Source organism: Arabidopsis thaliana, chromosome 4, assembly GCF_000001735.4.
Source record: "Arabidopsis thaliana chromosome 4, partial sequence".
NCBI lineage: Eukaryota > Viridiplantae > Streptophyta > Magnoliopsida > Brassicales > Brassicaceae > Arabidopsis > Arabidopsis thaliana.
In genome coordinates, this window is record NC_003075.7 from 53,450 (window position 1) to 72,261 (window position 18,812).

The 18,812-nt window shown below is 35.1% G+C and overlaps 6 protein-coding genes across 8 annotated transcripts; 3 read left to right on the plus strand and 3 right to left on the minus strand.

Annotated features, from left to right (window-relative positions):
* Nucleotides 1–3,690: 3,690 nt before the first annotated feature.
* On the minus strand, nt 3,691–6,046 carry HAM3 (GRAS family transcription factor). The gene has a single exon (NM_116232.5). The coding sequence runs from the start codon at nt 5,654–5,656 to the stop codon at nt 3,980–3,982; it is 1,677 nt and encodes a 558-aa protein (NP_191926.1). The 5' UTR covers nt 5,657–6,046; the 3' UTR covers nt 3,691–3,979.
* Nucleotides 6,047–8,785: 2,739 nt separating this feature from the next.
* Nucleotides 8,786–9,118, plus strand: AT4G00155 (retrotransposon Gag; the record flags this gene model as incomplete). Its single annotated transcript, NM_001340232.1, has 1 exon — nt 8,786–9,118. A coding segment is annotated over one exon (333 nt), but the record flags the coding sequence as incomplete, so codon positions are not given.
* Nucleotides 9,119–9,960: 842 nt separating this feature from the next.
* Nucleotides 9,961–12,030, plus strand: AT4G00160 (F-box/RNI-like/FBD-like domains-containing protein). Its single transcript, NM_116233.2, has 4 exons — nt 9,961–10,026; nt 10,401–11,277; nt 11,352–11,486; nt 11,578–12,030. Exons 1-4 carry the CDS (start codon nt 10,016–10,018, stop codon nt 11,914–11,916), a joined length of 1,362 nt encoding a protein of 453 aa, NP_567152.1. The 5' UTR covers nt 9,961–10,015; the 3' UTR covers nt 11,917–12,030.
* A 3,665-nt stretch (nt 12,031–15,695) lies between these two features.
* Nucleotides 15,696–16,428, plus strand: AT4G00163 (uncharacterized protein; the record flags this gene model as incomplete). Its single annotated transcript, NM_001340233.1, is given in 3 exon segments — nt 15,696–15,755; nt 15,960–16,080; nt 16,094–16,428. 3 exon segments carry the CDS (start codon nt 15,696–15,698, stop codon nt 16,426–16,428), a joined length of 516 nt encoding a protein of 171 aa, NP_001328900.1.
* Nucleotides 15,781–16,508, minus strand: AT4G00165 (Bifunctional inhibitor/lipid-transfer protein/seed storage 2S albumin superfamily protein). Of its 2 annotated transcripts, NM_001084867.1 has the most exons (2): nt 15,942–16,435; nt 15,824–15,921 (listed from the first exon to the last, which is right to left on the minus strand). In NM_001084867.1, exon 1 carries the CDS (start codon nt 16,368–16,370, stop codon nt 15,984–15,986), a length of 387 nt encoding a protein of 128 aa, NP_001078336.1. In that variant the 5' UTR covers nt 16,371–16,435; the 3' UTR covers nt 15,824–15,921; nt 15,942–15,983. The 2 variants fall into 2 exon arrangements, with proteins under 2 accessions (NP_680546.1, NP_001078336.1); NM_148180.3 differs by having other exon boundaries at nt 15,781–16,508.
* Nucleotides 16,509–16,533: 25 nt separating this feature from the next.
* AT4G00170 (Plant VAMP (vesicle-associated membrane protein) family protein) lies at nt 16,534–18,768 on the minus strand. 2 transcript variants are annotated; one of them, NM_116234.4, is made up of 8 exons: nt 18,585–18,768; nt 18,371–18,444; nt 18,209–18,290; nt 18,008–18,123; nt 17,761–17,922; nt 17,650–17,691; nt 17,484–17,561; nt 16,534–17,396 (listed from the first exon to the last, which is right to left on the minus strand). In NM_116234.4, the coding sequence occupies exons 1-8, from the start codon at nt 18,634–18,636 to the stop codon at nt 17,283–17,285; spliced, it is 720 nt and encodes a 239-aa protein (NP_567153.1). In that variant the 5' UTR covers nt 18,637–18,768; the 3' UTR covers nt 16,534–17,282. The 2 variants fall into 2 exon arrangements, with proteins under 2 accessions (NP_567153.1, NP_001329892.1); NM_001340234.1 differs by having other exon boundaries at nt 18,371–18,768.
* Nucleotides 18,769–18,812: the final 44 nt, after the last annotated feature.

Here is an 18,812-nt window from a genome sequence, read left to right on the forward strand (position 1 = left end):
TGTTAGCTAATTAGGAATTTGATTCTCCAGAGTTTGGGATTTGTTTATTTTGCCGCCTCCAACAATCGTTTAAGTTGGGTTTAACTTGGGCTCATATTAAGACCAATTACTTGGGCCCATATTAAGACCAATTACTTGGGCCCTCATTGAACACTTCTATAATGAGAGAATTTAGAATACCCAATAGCCGATTGATTATGTTGGGCTTTACCTTGGGCCCATATTGATATTACAGCCCAAATACTTGGACTCTCATTGAACACTCTGCTGATAAATCATTGAAAACCCAATAGCTCATGATGATCATTATTTTTATTTTTTTTAATATTTGAAAGTTTAAGTCGAGAGGCCCTATATTTCCTAGAATTCACATCAAATTAAATTTATTTCCTTAGGAGAAAAAATCCCTTACAACATAACTCGAACTAAACACCTCTGCTTGGGAGATTTATCATTAGGCTAACAGTACGTTGGTATTTTATGATCATAATTGTGATGGGTCAAGTTGTTTTTACATATCGAGTGTGGACATATTTAATTCAAAGGATTGAAAACACATCCGAAAAAGGATTCGTATATGTGATATTTTCCGTGTTTACCGCATTATTTTTTTTATAGTTTGCTTTGTTTCTTGTGGGATATTTCATGTATTTTGTTTGAAACAGATTAGTTTTGTCCAACCATATTGCGTATACGATCCATACAAAATAAGAAAGTTTCCACCTTTCGTTCTATATGATCATATGAAGGAAGGAGAGAGCGCAATGCGAATGGTGTGAAACGTGTTATTGGTAAGATAATGCATGGCCTACACCCACTTTCTCTTTCTTTTTTTTTCTTAATTTATTTATTTTGTCGTCAGTATAGTTTGATATGTATATATATATAAAAGTAGCCATAAGAAGATTTTGTGGGGATGGAAATACCGCGTTGTTAATAAGCTGACTTGACTTGTAAATAGATAAAGGAAGAAAAAAGGCCAAAAGAGAAAACACAAAAGACTAAAGATAAGAACAAAAGAAACATGTAACTGATTTTCAAGGACATGAGTATGGTCTATGTATATAAATTCATAAATATATAGCGTAATATGGAACTAGATAATAAGAGTAGTGAAGTGTATATGTACGTGTATACAACTTAAGCAATATAAAGGCATGCATAGAGATGGAAATAAACATGTGTAGAGTTTGATGATCTAACATTAATAAAGGATTCCACTGTTACGAATCTTGATGAACTTGAGTAGAGTTTGTTTATTGAAATAAATAGACTAACTAAGAAAATAAATGAAGTACTTGTAAAGTGAGAGGTTGAGGAGCAGATATGGTGGGCAAGCTTGGCATCTACAAAAGTTGAGATGGAGATTGAAAGAGAGTAAAAATTGTATCAAAAGCTTCTCTCATTAAATTATTTATTTAACTAATAAATAAACACAAGTAAGAAAAGAATTTTAAAATTAAAAATAATATAAATACATTTTTAACTTTTGTTATGCACACAAAAACACACCCATCAATTTCAGATCCCTCGCTCTCCACCTTATTATATATCTTTTTAGGGGGTCGGAATTATATTACGTACAACCTTTTGTTGGTATACTCCTCTTCTTCTTCTTCTTTTGTGCAACCGTATACTCATTTTCTCAAATTCAATGTTTCTAAATTATATATATTAAACACACATTTGGTAGTAGCAAACTTGTCGCTTTGGATTTTATCATTTTAATTACAGTTCGTATAAATATCTGTTGACCCTTATTAATATGATTGAACAAACAACTAATTTGACTAAAATGCGTCATCATAGCAAATGTATGTTATGTTGAAATAATGATCTCTTACATACCACTTTGAAAAGGGATCGAGGATGCATGATGCGTGATGCGTTCCACCATCCGGTGCCTTTCGTTGTATCACAATATATGAGGTTATGTTAGTGCCATCGTTTATAAACCAATTGTTGGAAATTTGGAATTATATACATATACATTTAACGCACAATATCAACATTGCAATACTCGTAGTGATTGAGATTTTGGACGTAGAAGTTTTTAACAACTAATAATAAAATACTTGAAAAACAGTGGGATGATGGAAGACAGATGTGAGTTAAAGTCTGATTATAACAAAATCAAAATCTTCCTAACTCCTAGGAGAGTCTTCTTTGAGACAAAAGTACATATGCGGTGTCTAAAAGGAGTAAAAGAAAAATGATAACTCAATTAGTTGAAGGACAAATAACACCAAAAGCTGCGTATTTTATCATCATTTTACTTTTTGTAAGCAATGAATAGAAAAAAGCAATGAATAGCCTGTTGTTATTCATTTCTTAATGACATGTCACACATACAATATAGTGAAAGATGAAACCCAGCAAACAAAAAAAAAAGGAAGAGAAAGTTTGATAGCTTTCTAATATGTATTTCCCTGTCCATATATTATCAAGAGTATGCTTCGATGTGTGATCAGTCCCGTCTACCCCATGGCAACATAGGCATTTGCTATGGGTTAAAAGCTATTTTCAAAAATAAATTGTGAAGAAATACTTTACACTCACGTATGTATATTAAATGATGGAATACGTGAGTGTAAAGTAGAGTAGTTCTAATAGTATTTATCAGTGATTGATTACATCAATTTTAATTCTAATAGTATTTGCTAGACCTCGCCTGGACCGGTCAATGTTTCTACTTACTGCGCTCATCAAACGGTTACCATTTGAATCTAGACATGTGATATATGATGAGTGACTACGTCGGCGCGTCTTAGTGGAGCCGAGCCTGCGTGACCCAGGCCTTGCTTGTTGCGTGACTAGCTTATGTTCACGTAGGCATGTTACAAATCAATACACACATTAGTTGACAAAAACTGACCGTTGATTTGGTTGATCATCTCTCACAGGGAAACGACACATGTGTTTCTGCCGTACACGTGTAGATTGACCGATCACGACCGGTCTTCTGCTTGAGGACACGGCTTATGATCTGTCAAAACTAAACTATTCACATTCAATCAAATGTGTCTGTATCCAACCAACGTTTATTGCACAAGAGACAATAACTTGCGGCATATTGTCATTTTTCACTCACAAATTTTAGTCGTCTTTCTCCATTTAATCAACTCTTGATATGTTTCTAAAACGGAAATCTTTTGTAATGCTTAATTAGGACCTTAGATGTTTGAATATATATTTTAAATAATTATCCTAAATGATGTTTTAATATAAAGAGTAAACCAAAATATGTTGGTTTGTATTACTTAGATTAGCTTGTAATCTTTTTATTGAAATGAAATCTTCACATTAAAACCCCAAAAAAAACATGTTGATGTATTGTATACACTTGGTTTGTTTCTGAAATATTTCTATAGAGAAATGCAGTTAATGCGTAAAGCAAATGGGCGCATTATATATGTAATGCGTATGGACCATTTAAAGGAGAAAAAGCAAACCTTTGTTTCGTCGGAGAAAAAAAAAGGTTAGAAACGGCGCACACAAAAATGTATTGTGGTCCAAATAAATAAAATAATACAAGACCCATGTGACATCATGGAGACATATGTTTATAAATTAAAAATAGACCCCTCGCAAAGACACAAACCACAACAAACTCTAACCATTATATAATCATATAATCACAATAATGAGCAGTAGCTTTCTGCCTCGCATCAAAATCAACACCCCATTCATTTTTAATTAGAAAAATATAGTATTGAGCTAATCCAAGCATTATTCTATCACGTTATTTAGTCGATCAAAAATAATCCCCACAATTAATATATATTGAATGTGTTATACAATAAGTGTTTGATAATCAGACAATTAATTAACTTCTCACAAAAATTTATATATTTGTGTGAAACTTAAATTTAAAAATCCATCGCACTGAGCAAAATAAAATCAGAAACTAAAAATTTGTCATTTAAGATAAATTGAATTAAGGAAAATATTTTTTTAATAATTGAAACTCCGGTGGAAATCAGGAGGAGCGACATCTCCATGCTGAAACTCCGACGAGTTCTGTCCTTTGCCAACATAGGAGAAGTGAGTTATGTTTCTTCTCGACGTGAAAGCCTCTCACTGGCGTCCGTTGGACTAAACACTCGGCTTGAGACTCCGTGAAGTTACTGTGCGTCACCGGTGAGAAACCCATCTGTAGAAACATCGCTTGCCACGTCATCATCGGCCTTTCTATCGGACGGCTACGATCCAACACCAGCTTCTCTATCTCCGGCTGTATAAGAAACCTCTCGATCTTCTGCATTGCGTCGAGGTTGGCGTTGACGGCGTCGAGGGATTCGAAGAGAGCGGTGTGTGAGTGCAGCGAGTGGGCGAGCTGTTGAGAGAAGGGCAGATCCGTCCTCTCGCATCCTCTGTCGGAGCAGACGATGATCGTCGGAGATAGATGCTTCACGAAACGGAGGACCAAAGGGAGGTGCGAGAAGGACGCGGCGGAGATGTTAACGGCGACAGCTTCTTTCTCCGACGAGTTAGGCCACGAGATGGAGCCGAGGAGGTCTAAGCTCAAAACTTGGATGTCAAGGGAGATGTTGATCTCAGAGGCGAAGTGCTTGAGGTTGTCTTGAGTGAAGCCAAGTTCGAGCTGGTCGTGGTTCGCCGGAGAAGCGAAAACGGTGATCTTGAGGGAGAGAGGAGCGGCGTTGTCGCGGAGAACAAGCTCTTGCATGAGGGAAGCCCATTGGCCACCGTAGCCGATATCGAAGTCGATGATGTGGAGACGGTGGAAGCCATGGAAGGACTCTAAGAGGGCTTGGTTGGAGGTAAAGTTGGCGAACTGAAGAACGGGAGAGATCTCTGAGAAGGATTTGTAAGCAGCGATCTTGAAGATGAGGGAATAAGGGTTTAGGGTTTGGGAGACGTTGTGAAGGAGATTATTGAGAGCTTCTTTGAAGTAAAAAGCTGCTCTTTCTAATGGCTTCCCGACGGGAGAAGAGAGCTGTTGATTGAGCCGCGCCAATATCCCCTGAGCTAGACACGTGTCGCTCTCTATGACCTCTGCTGCCTTAACCAGCTGCTCTGTTATCCCCACGGGACCAGGGTTGAGCCGCTTTGCCGGCGGAGGTGTATGGTGGTGGTGGCCGTAGAAGATAGCCGCAGGATTCTGTGTGTAGTGGGTTTGACTTTGGTTGATCAGAAGACCGGAAACATGTGACGGCGGAACAGAGTGGTGGTCTAAACCGAAGCCGGTGTCGACGACTCCGAAACCGGGTGATGAGTAGTCAGAGTCGTGGAAGGTGGGAGATGTTTGGAGAATGCTGTTGAGTTCAAGAGAGGGATCTGTGGAATCTCCCATGATGAGTCCGAGAATGCTCTGTTCGTGGTCATGAGGAACTTGCTCCTCCCAATCACCCAACCCAATGGCTCCGCATTGCTCATCGGTGGTGGCGTCGCCGCCGCCTCCGACGGCGCTGTTTCCGCCGTGAGAGGAAGACACCGTGGAGGAAGAGGTTGGGCTTATGAGGGAGTCCAGAACAGAGGTAGGCTCCGCCGCGGGAACTTCTTCCTCTTCTTCTTCGCCGCCTCTTGCTTTGCGGTGGCTCAAAAGCGGAGACGACGGTGGTTGGGGGAAGGAAGACGAGAAAGAAGAGAAACAAGAAATCCCCTTCCCTTGAAACTCTTCAAAGGGTAAGGGCATTGCAGACGATAAAAAATAGTGTATTTGTCTTCTTGAAGCTCTTCTTCTTCTTCTTCTTCTTCGTTGTTGTGATGTGGTGTGGTGAGGTATATTGGATGCGTGCAAGATATTAAAGTGGCAAAGTGGGCTTCCTCCTTTCTTTTTCTCTCTTATTTCCGTTTCCTATCATTTTGCCTTTGTCATTAACTTAGCTGATTAAACAATTCATCAGCTTCTCTTACACAACATTTTGTTAATCTTTGCTTTCTAATCTTAACTATGTCTTCTATTACAACCCCACTCTTACATCACGCGCGTGGCTTGCAAACTCCTTTCAGTGACATGAACATGATGGTAAACAAAAATACTAAATGTTATGATATATTTTTAAATATTGTATTTGTCTTCTTGAATTACTAGAAACTATTAAAAAAAAAAAACATTTTCCCCATATTTTTGATGTTGTACTGTATATTTAGATGTCATAATACTTGCCCAAAAAAAAAAAAGGATGTCATAATATATTGGGAATGTTTTTGTTTTCTTATAATTTATTTTCATGATTAAAACTTTGTGGCTTGCAAACTATATTTGGGATATTGTTTTGTTTTGTTTTATCTCAAAGGTGCTGTCGTTATTTCCTTTTGTGTGATCTTTGTCCCCAATAGTTTGTTTTAGGGTTTGGACAAGCTTTTGGATCATCTTTATCAAATTAACCACTCAAATCACCCAATCCATTGTACGAGCTAAACCACATATTGCAGTGCTTATATTAATTTGTGTTTCCTTTTTTTTTTTTTTTTTGCTACGGACATAATCTAAATTTATAAATCTAAACAAAGTGGAAACAAAAACTATGTATATATTGGAGTTACATCAAAAATATCTGTTTTGTTTTTCTTGTTTTAACTTAACGAGATACGAATGATCGTCATTATCTGAAACATTCATGTACTACTTATAACAAAGAAGGAGTTATATATATATTTACGTGTATATAAAAACATACTTTCTTTGGTACATCTTTTCGTTTGAAGGAAAAAAGTGATTGAAGATCTGTGAATGATGTTTCTTCTGTGACAAGTTAAATGCACGAGAGATTGAGAAAGAACGAGTGGTAGTCCTTTATTGAGCAGACAATGGAAGTCACCAATCACCATATATATACATATATAAATATATCTACCAATGGAAAACCCTATAATAAATAAATGAATAAAGCAATCAGAAAAAACAACAAGAAAGAGAGGTGGGTAATTGATGAAGACAGATTAAAATCGGACCAATTTTGCAATGAATGGCGACAGTTTCATTATCATGTATTCATGATAATGAAAAAGCATTTACTTTTCTATGCAAACCAATTCATTAGTATAAACAATATCAAAGAAAAAAAAAAAAGTATAAACAATATCAGATTCTGAATCTATCTTTTATATGCGAATTATGACCGCACAAAAAAACACAGAGTTCAGTTTCTTGTATAGTAATTTTTAGTCCCATATTATAATACTTGTTAAGTACCATAAATATTTGATGATTATTGATAGTTAACTTACTTTATATAACAACAAAAAGTTAAAATGTTCATTTTTAAGATTTAATTAGTTTATATGTTCCCATGTGATTTGCTAACAACTACTTCTCACACTTTTCTTTCTTATACAAAATTATTATAAATCTTGAAATGATCGCGAAACTGTATTAATATTATTTCTTATTGACATACATAATACACCAACACATTTTCAAGTTTCATGATATATTAATATAATATTTGGTATATTGGAATACTAAATATATGTGTGTGTTAACTTCGTGAGGGTGAAGTAAGTTACGTGGTGAAAACATGTTCTTTTCTCTCGTCTCAAGGCACCCTTCATCACAAGCAACACACCCAACCCCACTCAATCGGATAGTTCGTATGATGAACAGAATCGTGCTTTGCCATAATTAGAGGAAGAAACAAGTCAGCTAAATATATTAATCTTGTCAAACAATAATTTATATTGAAGGATAACGTGTTAGAGTTTGTATGCATGTAACCATATATAAATGATTGCGTCGTTCATTTTGTATTAGATTTTAGGATGATGATTAGTTAGATTAGACAAAAATTGATCAATTATTATTAGGAGATCACATGGGACTGATAAGGATAAAGAAAAATAGAGAAGATTTCTTCATCTCATTAGAGCCAAAGTAATAATAATTATGATTAAAAAAAAAAAACCAAGATCGGCGGGAAGTAATTAACAATTACCACAATATAAAGTTGGTAAAGGAATTTCCTTATTTCTTTAATCATATACATTTCCTTAAACATAATCTAACTCTCATTTGATCATTGACAACACATTACTATGATTCGACAACAACAACAAAAAAAAAAAAAAAAATTACTATGATCGAATGACACTCCAAAATACAGAAGTCTCTTAGAGCATTTCTAACGGAGAAAGTCCCTCCATGGGTGATGCAACGCATCTTTGCTTTGTTCACGCCTTCGATGGGCCTCGTCGTGACCAAACCTCTTTATTGTTTCTCATTCATGATTTAGTAGTTTATGGATTTTATTAAAGAGATAGGCTTTACCTATTGGGCTTTTAACTTCTTTTAAGAATTAAGGTTTTGTTTATGATTCTTACCTTACGTTGTAGAATGAATTAGCTATTGATTATTGAATAAAGAGTTTTAAGAGAGCTTTGTATAAAGCCTAGAGAGGAGGACTCTCAACCTTAAAAGCTTGTGTTCAAACCTTGCAAGGATGACTTTTTAAACCTCGTCGATATCGCTACCGATCTCGACCCTATCCTATTGCCTCTTTGTCAAGTTTTGACGTTCTAAAAAAGATCCGTTCGTGAATCTGAATTTTCCTGAAAATCTTGCGTTTTTGTCTGTTATTTAGCTTCCGCTTTCTATCAGTTGGTATCAGAGCCACGTCGTTCCTAGTGGTTTGATTCCCTTGCAGCGATGTCTGTGAAAGACATGAGATGAGCGACCAATTTTAAGTTTGATATTCCCAAGCTCCATGGTGGAATCTCTAGTGATTCGTTACTAGATTGGCTTGTGAAGATTGAAGAAATTTTGGAGTTTCAAAACGTTTCGGATGATCTATTTGTTTCGCTTGTGATTAAGAAATTTTGAGGGCAAGCCGCATCATGGTGGCAACAAAAGCAGAAAACACGCAAGCGAGCTGGCAAGAATCCTATTAAATCATGGGATAAACTTAAGGAGAAGCTATGCAAAACTTTTTTACCTCCTCATTACACGAGTTCGGTGTCTAATCGTTTGAAGAATGTGAAACAAAGAGCCGGATTTGGGGATGATTTCACGAGGAATTGTCACGTTCATGTCAACAATTTCGTGGAGAAGCCTACTTATGATCGAGATTGTTACGTTCAAGACAACGACTTTGTCGATAAACCTGTCCATGTTATCTACGATGATGAGAATAATGATTTGTCTCCTATATGCATATGATTCTTCTTTAATTGTCTGTTATTGTTATACTCTTACTTAAACCAAGTGTTTTCTCTTTGATTCTTCTTGGCAACATTGTACTTAAAATTGTTTTCTTTAATCCACTGAACCATCAATAGCCAAAAAAAAAAAAAAAAAAGTCAAGAAAGCTGAAAAGTACAATGGTTCATTGGAGTAAAGAAAAGAATGAGAAAATAATTTCATAAAGCAGAGAATAAACTTAGCAAATAATAAACAAGACCGACGGATTCTCTATGTTTGTAGAATAATCTATAAGACTTACTAGTTTCTATGGAGATTAATTATATATCACCAGTGGATCCTCTGACTCACGACCATAGCAAGTCTTATAAATTCACAGTGAGTCTTGTTTACGTCGGGGTTGTAAAAATGTTTTTCCAAATAACGATTTACATCGGTTTTGGTTATCGGGGATGGTTTTACATGATATTGAAAATTTCTCTATATTTTATCTATCTCTAATCTCTATGATGAATTCATGAATGGTGATACAATGAGACTAAATGAGAATGAAAAAGTTTATAGTTGTATGTAAACACTGATCATCTTTGTAATAGGGTTATGCATAATATTGTGAGTAAAAGGCAACAGAGAATCTTCAAGTACATCGGGAACTAGGTCGATCATCGGATTAGGTCATTCATCGGATTAGGTCATTTAGGGGTTTACTTCTTAGAGATGGTTAACATTTTGGTATTAATAAGTAAACCGATCGGATTCGGTTCGAATTTAAACAAAACCGAGATATTGAATGAGAAGCCCTAGTCTTATCACATTCTTCTACTCGTTGAAATGCGAATAGTCATTAGGGATTCAGTTTTGTTGAAATGCGATTTTAGCACTGGAAAAACATAAGCCTGAAGGATTTCACCGACAATGGAACAAGGGTAAGTTTCTTTGTTTCGTTTGTGTTTTTTTGTCTCCGTTTAATGGGTCTGGACTCCGGCGCATTCTCTGTTTCGTTTGTGTTTGTGTTTCTTTGTCTCCTTTTCAAGTCTCTTGATAGACAGATCCGTGATTCCATTCTTGCAAAGAGGAAACGAAAGGTTTTCAATTCCCTCATGCGATTATGGCTGAAGTATGACTAGACAACTTTTCTACTCATATATTTCTTCTCGTAGATTCTTAGCTTCCTTGTTTTTATCTTTTTTGCCAAGGATGAATCTGTTGTATTACAAACTTTGTAGCTTCTTTCTACAAGCAAAACAAAAAAAAACTCGAAACCCTAATTTTAACTCTTGTCTTCTTTTGGTTTTGCTAGTGAAAGTTTGCGAATTAGAGTTGTTATGGGTAAAGACAGGATCAGTGAGTTGCCTGATGCTTTGCTTATAAAGATACTGTCTTTTCTTCCAACAAAGATTGTCGTAGCCACGAGTGTTTTTTCTAAACAATGGAGGCCTCTTTGGAAGTTGGTGCCAAATCTCGAGTTCGATTCTGAGGATTACGACGACAAAGAACAGTATACATTTTCAGAGATAGTTTGCAAATCTTTCCTTTCACATAAAGCCCCGGTTCTAGAGAGCTTTCGTCTTGAGTTTGAATCAGAAAAAGTTGATCCTGTAGATATTGGACTTTGGGTTGGAATTGCGTTTTCTAGACATCTGCGTGAATTGGTGCTCGTTGCTGCTGATACCGGGACGGGGACGGCTTTCAAATTTCCGAGTAGCTTGTGTACTTGCAACACACTTGAGACTTTGAGACTCGTACTTTTGATTCTTGTTGATATCTCTTCTCCGGTAGTAATGAAGTCTCTTAGGACTCTCCATCTTGAGCTTGTGAGCTACAAAGACGAATCATCTATCCGTAACCTTTTATCAGGCTGCCCTATTCTTGAAGAATTGCTTGTGATTCGAGGTGAAGATTCTGATATTGAGGTTTTCACTATTGATGAGGTCCCTTCTTTGAAGAGATTAACGATTAATGACGACCATGATGGACAAGAGTTTTGGGGATATGTGATAAATGCTCCTTCTTTGAAATACTTACTGATTGAAGACTTAAGATGTCCCGGGTTTTGTCTGAATGCGCCGGAGCTAATGGAGGCAAATATTTTTGATGGTACATCTATAACCAATGACAACTTTCTTGGATATCTCACTTCAGTCAAACGGTTGTTGTTGAATTTATCACCTTGGAAGGTAATTTTTCAATCGTCAATTGACTTCTTTGTTCGTTGTCTTTATACGCTAATAATATTTGGTCTCATGAATAGATTACATATCCTACTGGAAGTATCTTCTATCAGCTGGTATCTCTAGAGATGTATACACGTGAAATAGATTGGTGGGATCTACTTACGCTCATGCTCGAACATTCTCCTAAACTACAAGTTCTCAAGCTCACTGATGTAAGACATTTTATTATTAGTCAGCTATGTATTTTTGTATGATCTCTCGTTTATGATATACATTGAATGGTTATTGTCTCTTTGATCTCAGAATTGTGTGAAATTTCATAAAAATGGTTTGCCGGGCGGCAAATGGAATGAGCCAAAGTATGTCCCTGAATGTTTGTTGTCGCATTTAGAGACATTTGTGTGGAGAAGATTCGATTGGGGAAGAGAAGAAGAGAAAGAAATAGCTACATACATTCTAAAGAACGCAAGACGATTGAACAAGGCAACTTTCTCGACAAATCCTGTTAACTCGGAAGAGCTCGACAAGTTGAAAGAGAGACGTAAGGTGCACAACGAATTAGATGGTGTGGTCAGGGCTTCAAATTCATGCCAGTTTGTATTCAAATTCGATACATCTTATCATGTATCAGACTCTTCTTAGGGTCTTGGGTAGTGGTGCTAGTCGTTGGGAGTTGAAAACTTGAAAGTTTAAAGTATTAGACCATCTCCAATGGTGAGAACCACATGAGAGGCTCTCACCATTTTTAAGTTTTAATGTTGCTTTTATCAAACTTAAGAACTTGAATTAAGTTTTGTCTCCTCCAATGGTGGGATTCTCTTGAGAAAAAAATAAATTTTGTAAAACAATACATATATGGTTTTGTTTACAATACATGTTTGCTTTTACTTGGTACAAAACATTGAAAATGTACAATCAATCAAGAGAGGACTAGAGACATTGAAAACGTACAATCAATTTGTTAATATTAAACAAACAAAATGGGGAAGTTTTCAGGGAAAAGTTTCTCACTTGAGCTATGTACTCAGCAAGACCATGAGTCTGCAACAACAAAACAGATCACAATTATTCTCCTGAGAGTATGTTAATCCGACCACAAGAAAAGTCATGAAGCAAAATCTTTACTTACCAAAACACATAGAAGCCTAATATAGATAGATATCATATCACTCACCCTAACATAAAGAAAACATATAAAACTTGTCTATTTAGCTGATTAAACAATCAATCGGCTTCTCTTACACAACATGTTGTTAATCTTTGCTTTAAACTTAACTATGTCTTCTATTCTAACCCCACTCTTACATCTTTTCTAATGATCGTCATTAGCCCGAAGATTTATGAAACATTCATATACTACTTATAACAAAGGAGGAGTTATATATCTACGTGTCTATAAAAACATACTTTCTTTGGTACATCTTTTCTTTTTAAGAAAAAAGTTATTGAAGATCTGTGAATGATGTTTCTTCTATGACAAGTTAAATGCACGAGAGATTGAGAAAGAACAAGTGGTAGTACTTTATTGAGCAGACAATGGAAGTCACCAATCATCATATATATGTGAATATATCTACCAATGGAAAACCCTATCATATTTAAATGAATAAAGAAATCAGAAAAAAACAACAAGAAAGAGAGGTGGGTAATTGATGAAGACAAATTAAAATCGGACCAATTTTGCAATGAATGGCGACTGTTTCGTTATCATGTAAATGAAATTTACATTTCTATGCAAACCATTTCATTTGTATTAGAAATATCAGATTCTAAATTTATCTTTTATATGCGAATTATGACCATAAAAAAACACAGAGTTCAGTTTATTGTATAGTAATTTTAGTCCCATATTGTTATACTTGTTATTTAAATACTATAAGATTTGATGATAAATTGATAGTCAACTTACTTTATATAACAACAAAAAGTTAAAATGTTCATTTTTAAGATTTAATTAGTTTTATATATTCCCATATGATTTGCTAACAACTACTTCTCACATTTTCTTTCTTATATAAAATTATTATAAATCTAGAAATGATCGAGAGAATGTATTAATATATATTTTTATTGACTTTTTAATTACAATTTATTATATATAAATGAGAAAGAGAAAAAAAAACTGAACCTTAGGGCATCTCCAGTGGTTAGCTTCAAATTTTTCTTCAAAATTAGCGTTTCTTCAAATTTGAAGACAAAAATGAAGCAAGACTTTCAAATCGTTTCCTTCATTTTCTACTTCAAAAGAAATATTCTTAAATATATTCTATCTCTATTTTATTATTAATTATGAATAATACCCTTTACTTTGTAACCTTATGAATTTTAACCAATTTCTTTTATAATAATAAGCAAATACAATTATACATTAATTAATCCATTTCTTTTATAACTTTAACCCACTTCTTTTACAATTGTATCATAAATATATCTTTTTAATTAATGTTATGTAAAGTACATTATTATAAAGAAAATCACATTACATAACATTAATTAAAAAGATATATTTATGATACAATTGTAGACATATAATTCTCCCACAAATGATATAAAGAAAAGGAAGATAAAAATAAATAATTTGTTTTTGCATTTTAGTTTGATTGGATTAAAATAAAAATAAATAATTTGTTTGGTGCAAAATAAAATTTTGTTAGAATTTTAAGGATCATTTTATAAATAGAAAAGTTCATCTTCAAATTTTGAAGATGTAAATAGTATACCTTCAAATATGAAGATACATTATTCAAATCTTCATTTTGAAGATAAAAATGAAGCACTATTGGAGAAGATTTATTCATTTTTCACTTCAAAATGAAGGAAAAAGTGAAAAATGAAGTACCATTGGAGATGGTCTTAGGCAGACCGGTTATAAAGATGTGCAATTGGAGCATTAGAACATGATTCATTTTAAATTTGGCATTTTTTTAGTATTTAAGGCCTAATTTTTTATAAAAAACTTCTTAGAAAATGTCCAAATTTTGTGAATGATATTATATACACCATTTTTTGTTTTTAAAATTGTTGAACACCGGACCAATATTTTATTGAGCCGGACCTAACCTTAGGTTTATCGATAAACCAGCAATCCTGTAAAATGATCACGTACAAGCTTGGTTTGCACGATCAAAAGTGGAGGAGCATTGAAGTATGCGAGTGGCATCCAAGCTAGGTTTGCAAGCCAATAGAGAAGATAATATTTCTTTTTCGACTGTTTTAAAATGTTTGTACTGATTTGTAAATACGTTTTTTTAATAAATTTTAACATTAAATTAGAAAAAAAAAAAATGGATGACATACAAATACACCAACACATTTTCAAGTTTCATGATATATTAATATAATATTAGGTATGTTGGAATAATATATATGTGTGTGTTAACTTCGTGAGGGTGAAGTAAGTAAAGTGGTGAAAACATGTTCTTTTCTCTCGTCTCAAGGCACCCTTCATCACAAGCAACACACCCAACCCTACTCAATCGGATAGTTAGGAGAAAATTTACATTATTATACAACCTTTATAAAATGAAGAAGATTTCAGCTAATTTGTTCTCCTAAATCGGGGTTTGTATGATGAACAGAATCGTGCTTTGCCATAATTAGAGGAAGAAACAAAAAAGTCAGCTAAATATATTAATCTTGTCAAACAATAATTTATATTGAAGGATGACGTGTTAGAGTTTGTATGCATGTAACCATATATAAATGATTGCGTCGTTCATTTTGTATTAGATTTTAGGATAATGATTAGTTAGATTAGACAAAAATTGATCAATTATTATTAGGAGATCACATGGGACTGATAAGGATAAAGAAAAACAGAGAAGATTTCTTCATCTCATTAGAGCCAAAGTAATAATAATTATGATTAAAAAAACCAACCAAGATCGGCGGGAAGTAATTAACAATTACCACAATATAAAGTTGGTAAAGGAATTTTCTTATTTCTTAAATCATATACATTTCTTTAAACATAATCTAACTCTCATTTGATCATTGACAACACATTATTATGATAGTTTTGCTCGTGGCAACTAGGATGAGAATTCCAGTTCTTCGGTTATGTGGCAATCACGCAAATTTCCGAGTTTCACGAGTTTGGAATCGGTGTTTCTCCTCGCAACTTGGCTTTGACCACTTAGTAGTAATCCTTTGCATCTTGAGTTGTAATGTTGTTTTTATATTTCTGTAGATTGTTTTAATCTGTTTCTAGTTTTTTCGGTAGTTCTGTCACAAATCAAAAATGATATATAATTTTACTTTTTACCAAAAGGTAAAAAAAAAAAACACATTATGATGATCGAATGACACTCTAAAATACAGAAGTCTCTTAGTGATTATAACTCGGCCCAAACAATGCACTGTGCATCGTGCAGTTCAATAACCACATTTTCAGTCAAAGAAAACCCAATAAAATCAATTAGATGGAAATAGCAGGGGCTCATTGGGAGAATTTAGCTCATTTCCTAAGTTCTTCTTCACTTGTTACAAGTTCTCTGAATCATGGATTCGATAGATCTGGTTATCATTCATCAATTATTTGGTTACGTGATTTTAAGACAAAGATTTAGGACTGTATTATTCAAATGAACCAAAACATAACTCTTTTTTCTGAAAATATTGCATAAACGAATACAATAATACAAGGCACTATCTCTGAGTCTCGGAACGTTCTTTCTTTGATTAAGGGAGACAGAGCACACATAATAATATCAGCAGACGAATCCCTGAGGAACATTTTTGCCGCAAGAGTTGAGAAGCAGAGTGAGAGCAACGGGAATTTTGACAGGAGCAACTCCGAGAATGCTGGTTTTAAGTGCAGTGCACAGACAAACGGCAGCTTCAAAGTCAGCCAAACCTTTGATGAGCGAGCAACACTCCTGGCTCGGTGGTGTACCGATGACCTCACTAACCAGACCTAACCAGCTCCCACACACTCCAAATTTGAGTGTGTCTCTTGGACATTTCGTGGTGGCTTGTTTTGCGGGAGGGGGAGGGCATGGCTTGACGGTGGCTCCTGGTGTAACATGGCCGAAGAAGAATGTTATGTTAAGGAGCAGCAAGATGAGAAGAGATCGCAAAGCTTTCGAGATACCCATTAGGTTTATCTTGAAACTAGTGCTATGTGATACCTATGAGGAAGAAGAGAGGCCTTAACAATTTGCGTTCTTTCTTTGTTGGTGCCTTTATCATTGGGGCTTTGTGGACATAATTGTTTGTGTTATCCCTAGTTCTGTAAAACGTATTTGTCTTCTTCTATACTTTGGAAAATCTTTTCCGATCACTCAAAAATACAGTTGTTGCTGTTCGAAAACGACACATTCATATAATATCTGATAGACTTTTATAGATGGCGAGATTTAAGGAGTTGACCCTTGGAGAAAAAGTTTAACTTTTCCCTTGAGGAAATAAATGAACTTGTAAACAAACCCCTTGGAGAAGAAGTAAAAGATAAACATAGACGTGGCTCTATATATTAGAGAAACCCACCCAGTGGCTTAGGCTAATCTAATCTGGTGTTGAAAATGGGGTTTATAAGAAGCTACTTCTCATTCGTCTGCGGAACCATCTGGGGGATATATATAGCGCAGAGCTACAACGTTCCAAACATAGAAAAGGTGGCTCAAGCAGCTTATTCCATGGGCATGCAGATGGAAGAAAGATATCGAAAGACAAAGACCAAGCCCAAAGAAGACTTCCAAGACTAAAACATGTAACTGTTTTCTTTCTACTTTGTATGATGCGTTTGTTTTCTTAATCAATCTGATTTAATTCCAATCATAAGAACGACTCTTGAGATCTTACTACAGACTCGAAAGTGTGTTTAAATCAATAACAAGAAACCTGCCACAAAATCACACCTGTTCCTGTGCTACAGCTACTGATTTTACAGCTTAAATATGAAACTTTTAAAAAAAAACCACCTCCATTTTACGAAAATCTGGTCAAAAATCTTAAGAACTTTGCAAGATTTGATGATTAAAAGGATGATGAAGCTAACCCCATGGCGTTTATATCCGGTTCAATAAGTAGCCAATCACGCAACCGAGCAGACCCACCAGCAGCATCAAGAGCAAGGAATGACCACCCGACTGCTTCTTGCTTGTTTCTTTCCTCAGCATTTCCTGAATACACAATATATACATGTATTCGTTTATGAAGATTACACAAATAACAAGTAGATCACTTAGTGCACTGGGGTCAACGCGTACCAGTTCGAGACGGAGCTTCTGACTTTGTTGAGTAGCAGAAGTCTTCTCCTCCGTCAATTTGGAAATCATAGACCATGCCTGAGCGAATGAGAGAGGATGTTGGTGGTGAAACTTAACTATCAAGATGTCGAGAATGGTAAAAGACAAAGATTTGTGATGTTGTTACCTCTGAAGATTTCTCACTTGTTTCTTCAAACGTTCTTGACACCTGAAATAAGAAGATGCATATTACACTCGGTTTCTTAACATTGGATAACAAAATGAATCATCATCTCACGTCATCAAAGAGTGAGGCAGATTGAGAGGCAATATCGTTGAGGGAAGCCATAGGAGAGTTGCCTTCTTCAGAACCTTCAGGGACAGGTGAAGGAGGATTAGCAGGAATGTAAACAACTCGCAGTTTGAAATCCTCAATCACTCTACCAGCCTCCTTGTTGAACTGCAACAAAGAAACCAATTCATAATAAGAAGAAGAAGAAGCTAAAGCAAGAGAGTTCCTTTAAAAAAGCATATAGTGTGCAAACCATTTCAGCGAGGACTTCTTTGGAAGTAGTACCATCAGAGACAACAACAGTCTGAACAAGGAACTTGTCTTTGCATTGCATATCAAGTGGTGCCTCTTTCTGGGCTTGCATCGTCACTGAAACAAAACAACAATCATCTTTTGTGTTGTTGACTAAAAAAAACCAAAGCTTTTGAATGAAAGAAGAAATGGTTTTAAGAACCTGTAACATTGCAGGAATCACCGGGCAAGACAACACCAGTGTTAGGACGAACACAGTATTTGCGAGGATTGGTTGTTTTAACCTGTGTGTCTCTCAATTAACATCAACACTCTCTCAATGTGTACTAATAAGACAGAATTGTAAGAAGAGAATGTAAAAGACCTTAAAAGCGACACATTGAGTAGTTGTCTTGTTGGTCAATTGCATCGAACACGAACTTTGTTTCTTCAACTCAACTTCTCACCACCAACAACAACACAAATTATAACAGAGGTTACCCAAACAAACAACGACGGTTCAATTCGGAGAATCGAAAACGTAAAAAAGGTGAAATGAATCCGAGAGGGATCAAATCAATCGGAAAAAAAAAACTTACAGGGGAATTTAAGCTCAGTAGGATGGATATTAACGAGATCTCCGGTCGTCATGCTTCTTTGTAGATCCTTCGAGATTGAAATTTGATTTCTCTGTTTTTTTTTTAGGGTTTACGACTGTGAGAAGAAGAATGAGAATCGAACAAATTTTGATTTTGGTCAGAGAAGAAGAAAAGTGAATAAATATTTTTTTGAGCCAAGACTGGTAAATTTTGTAGTTTTAAATATTA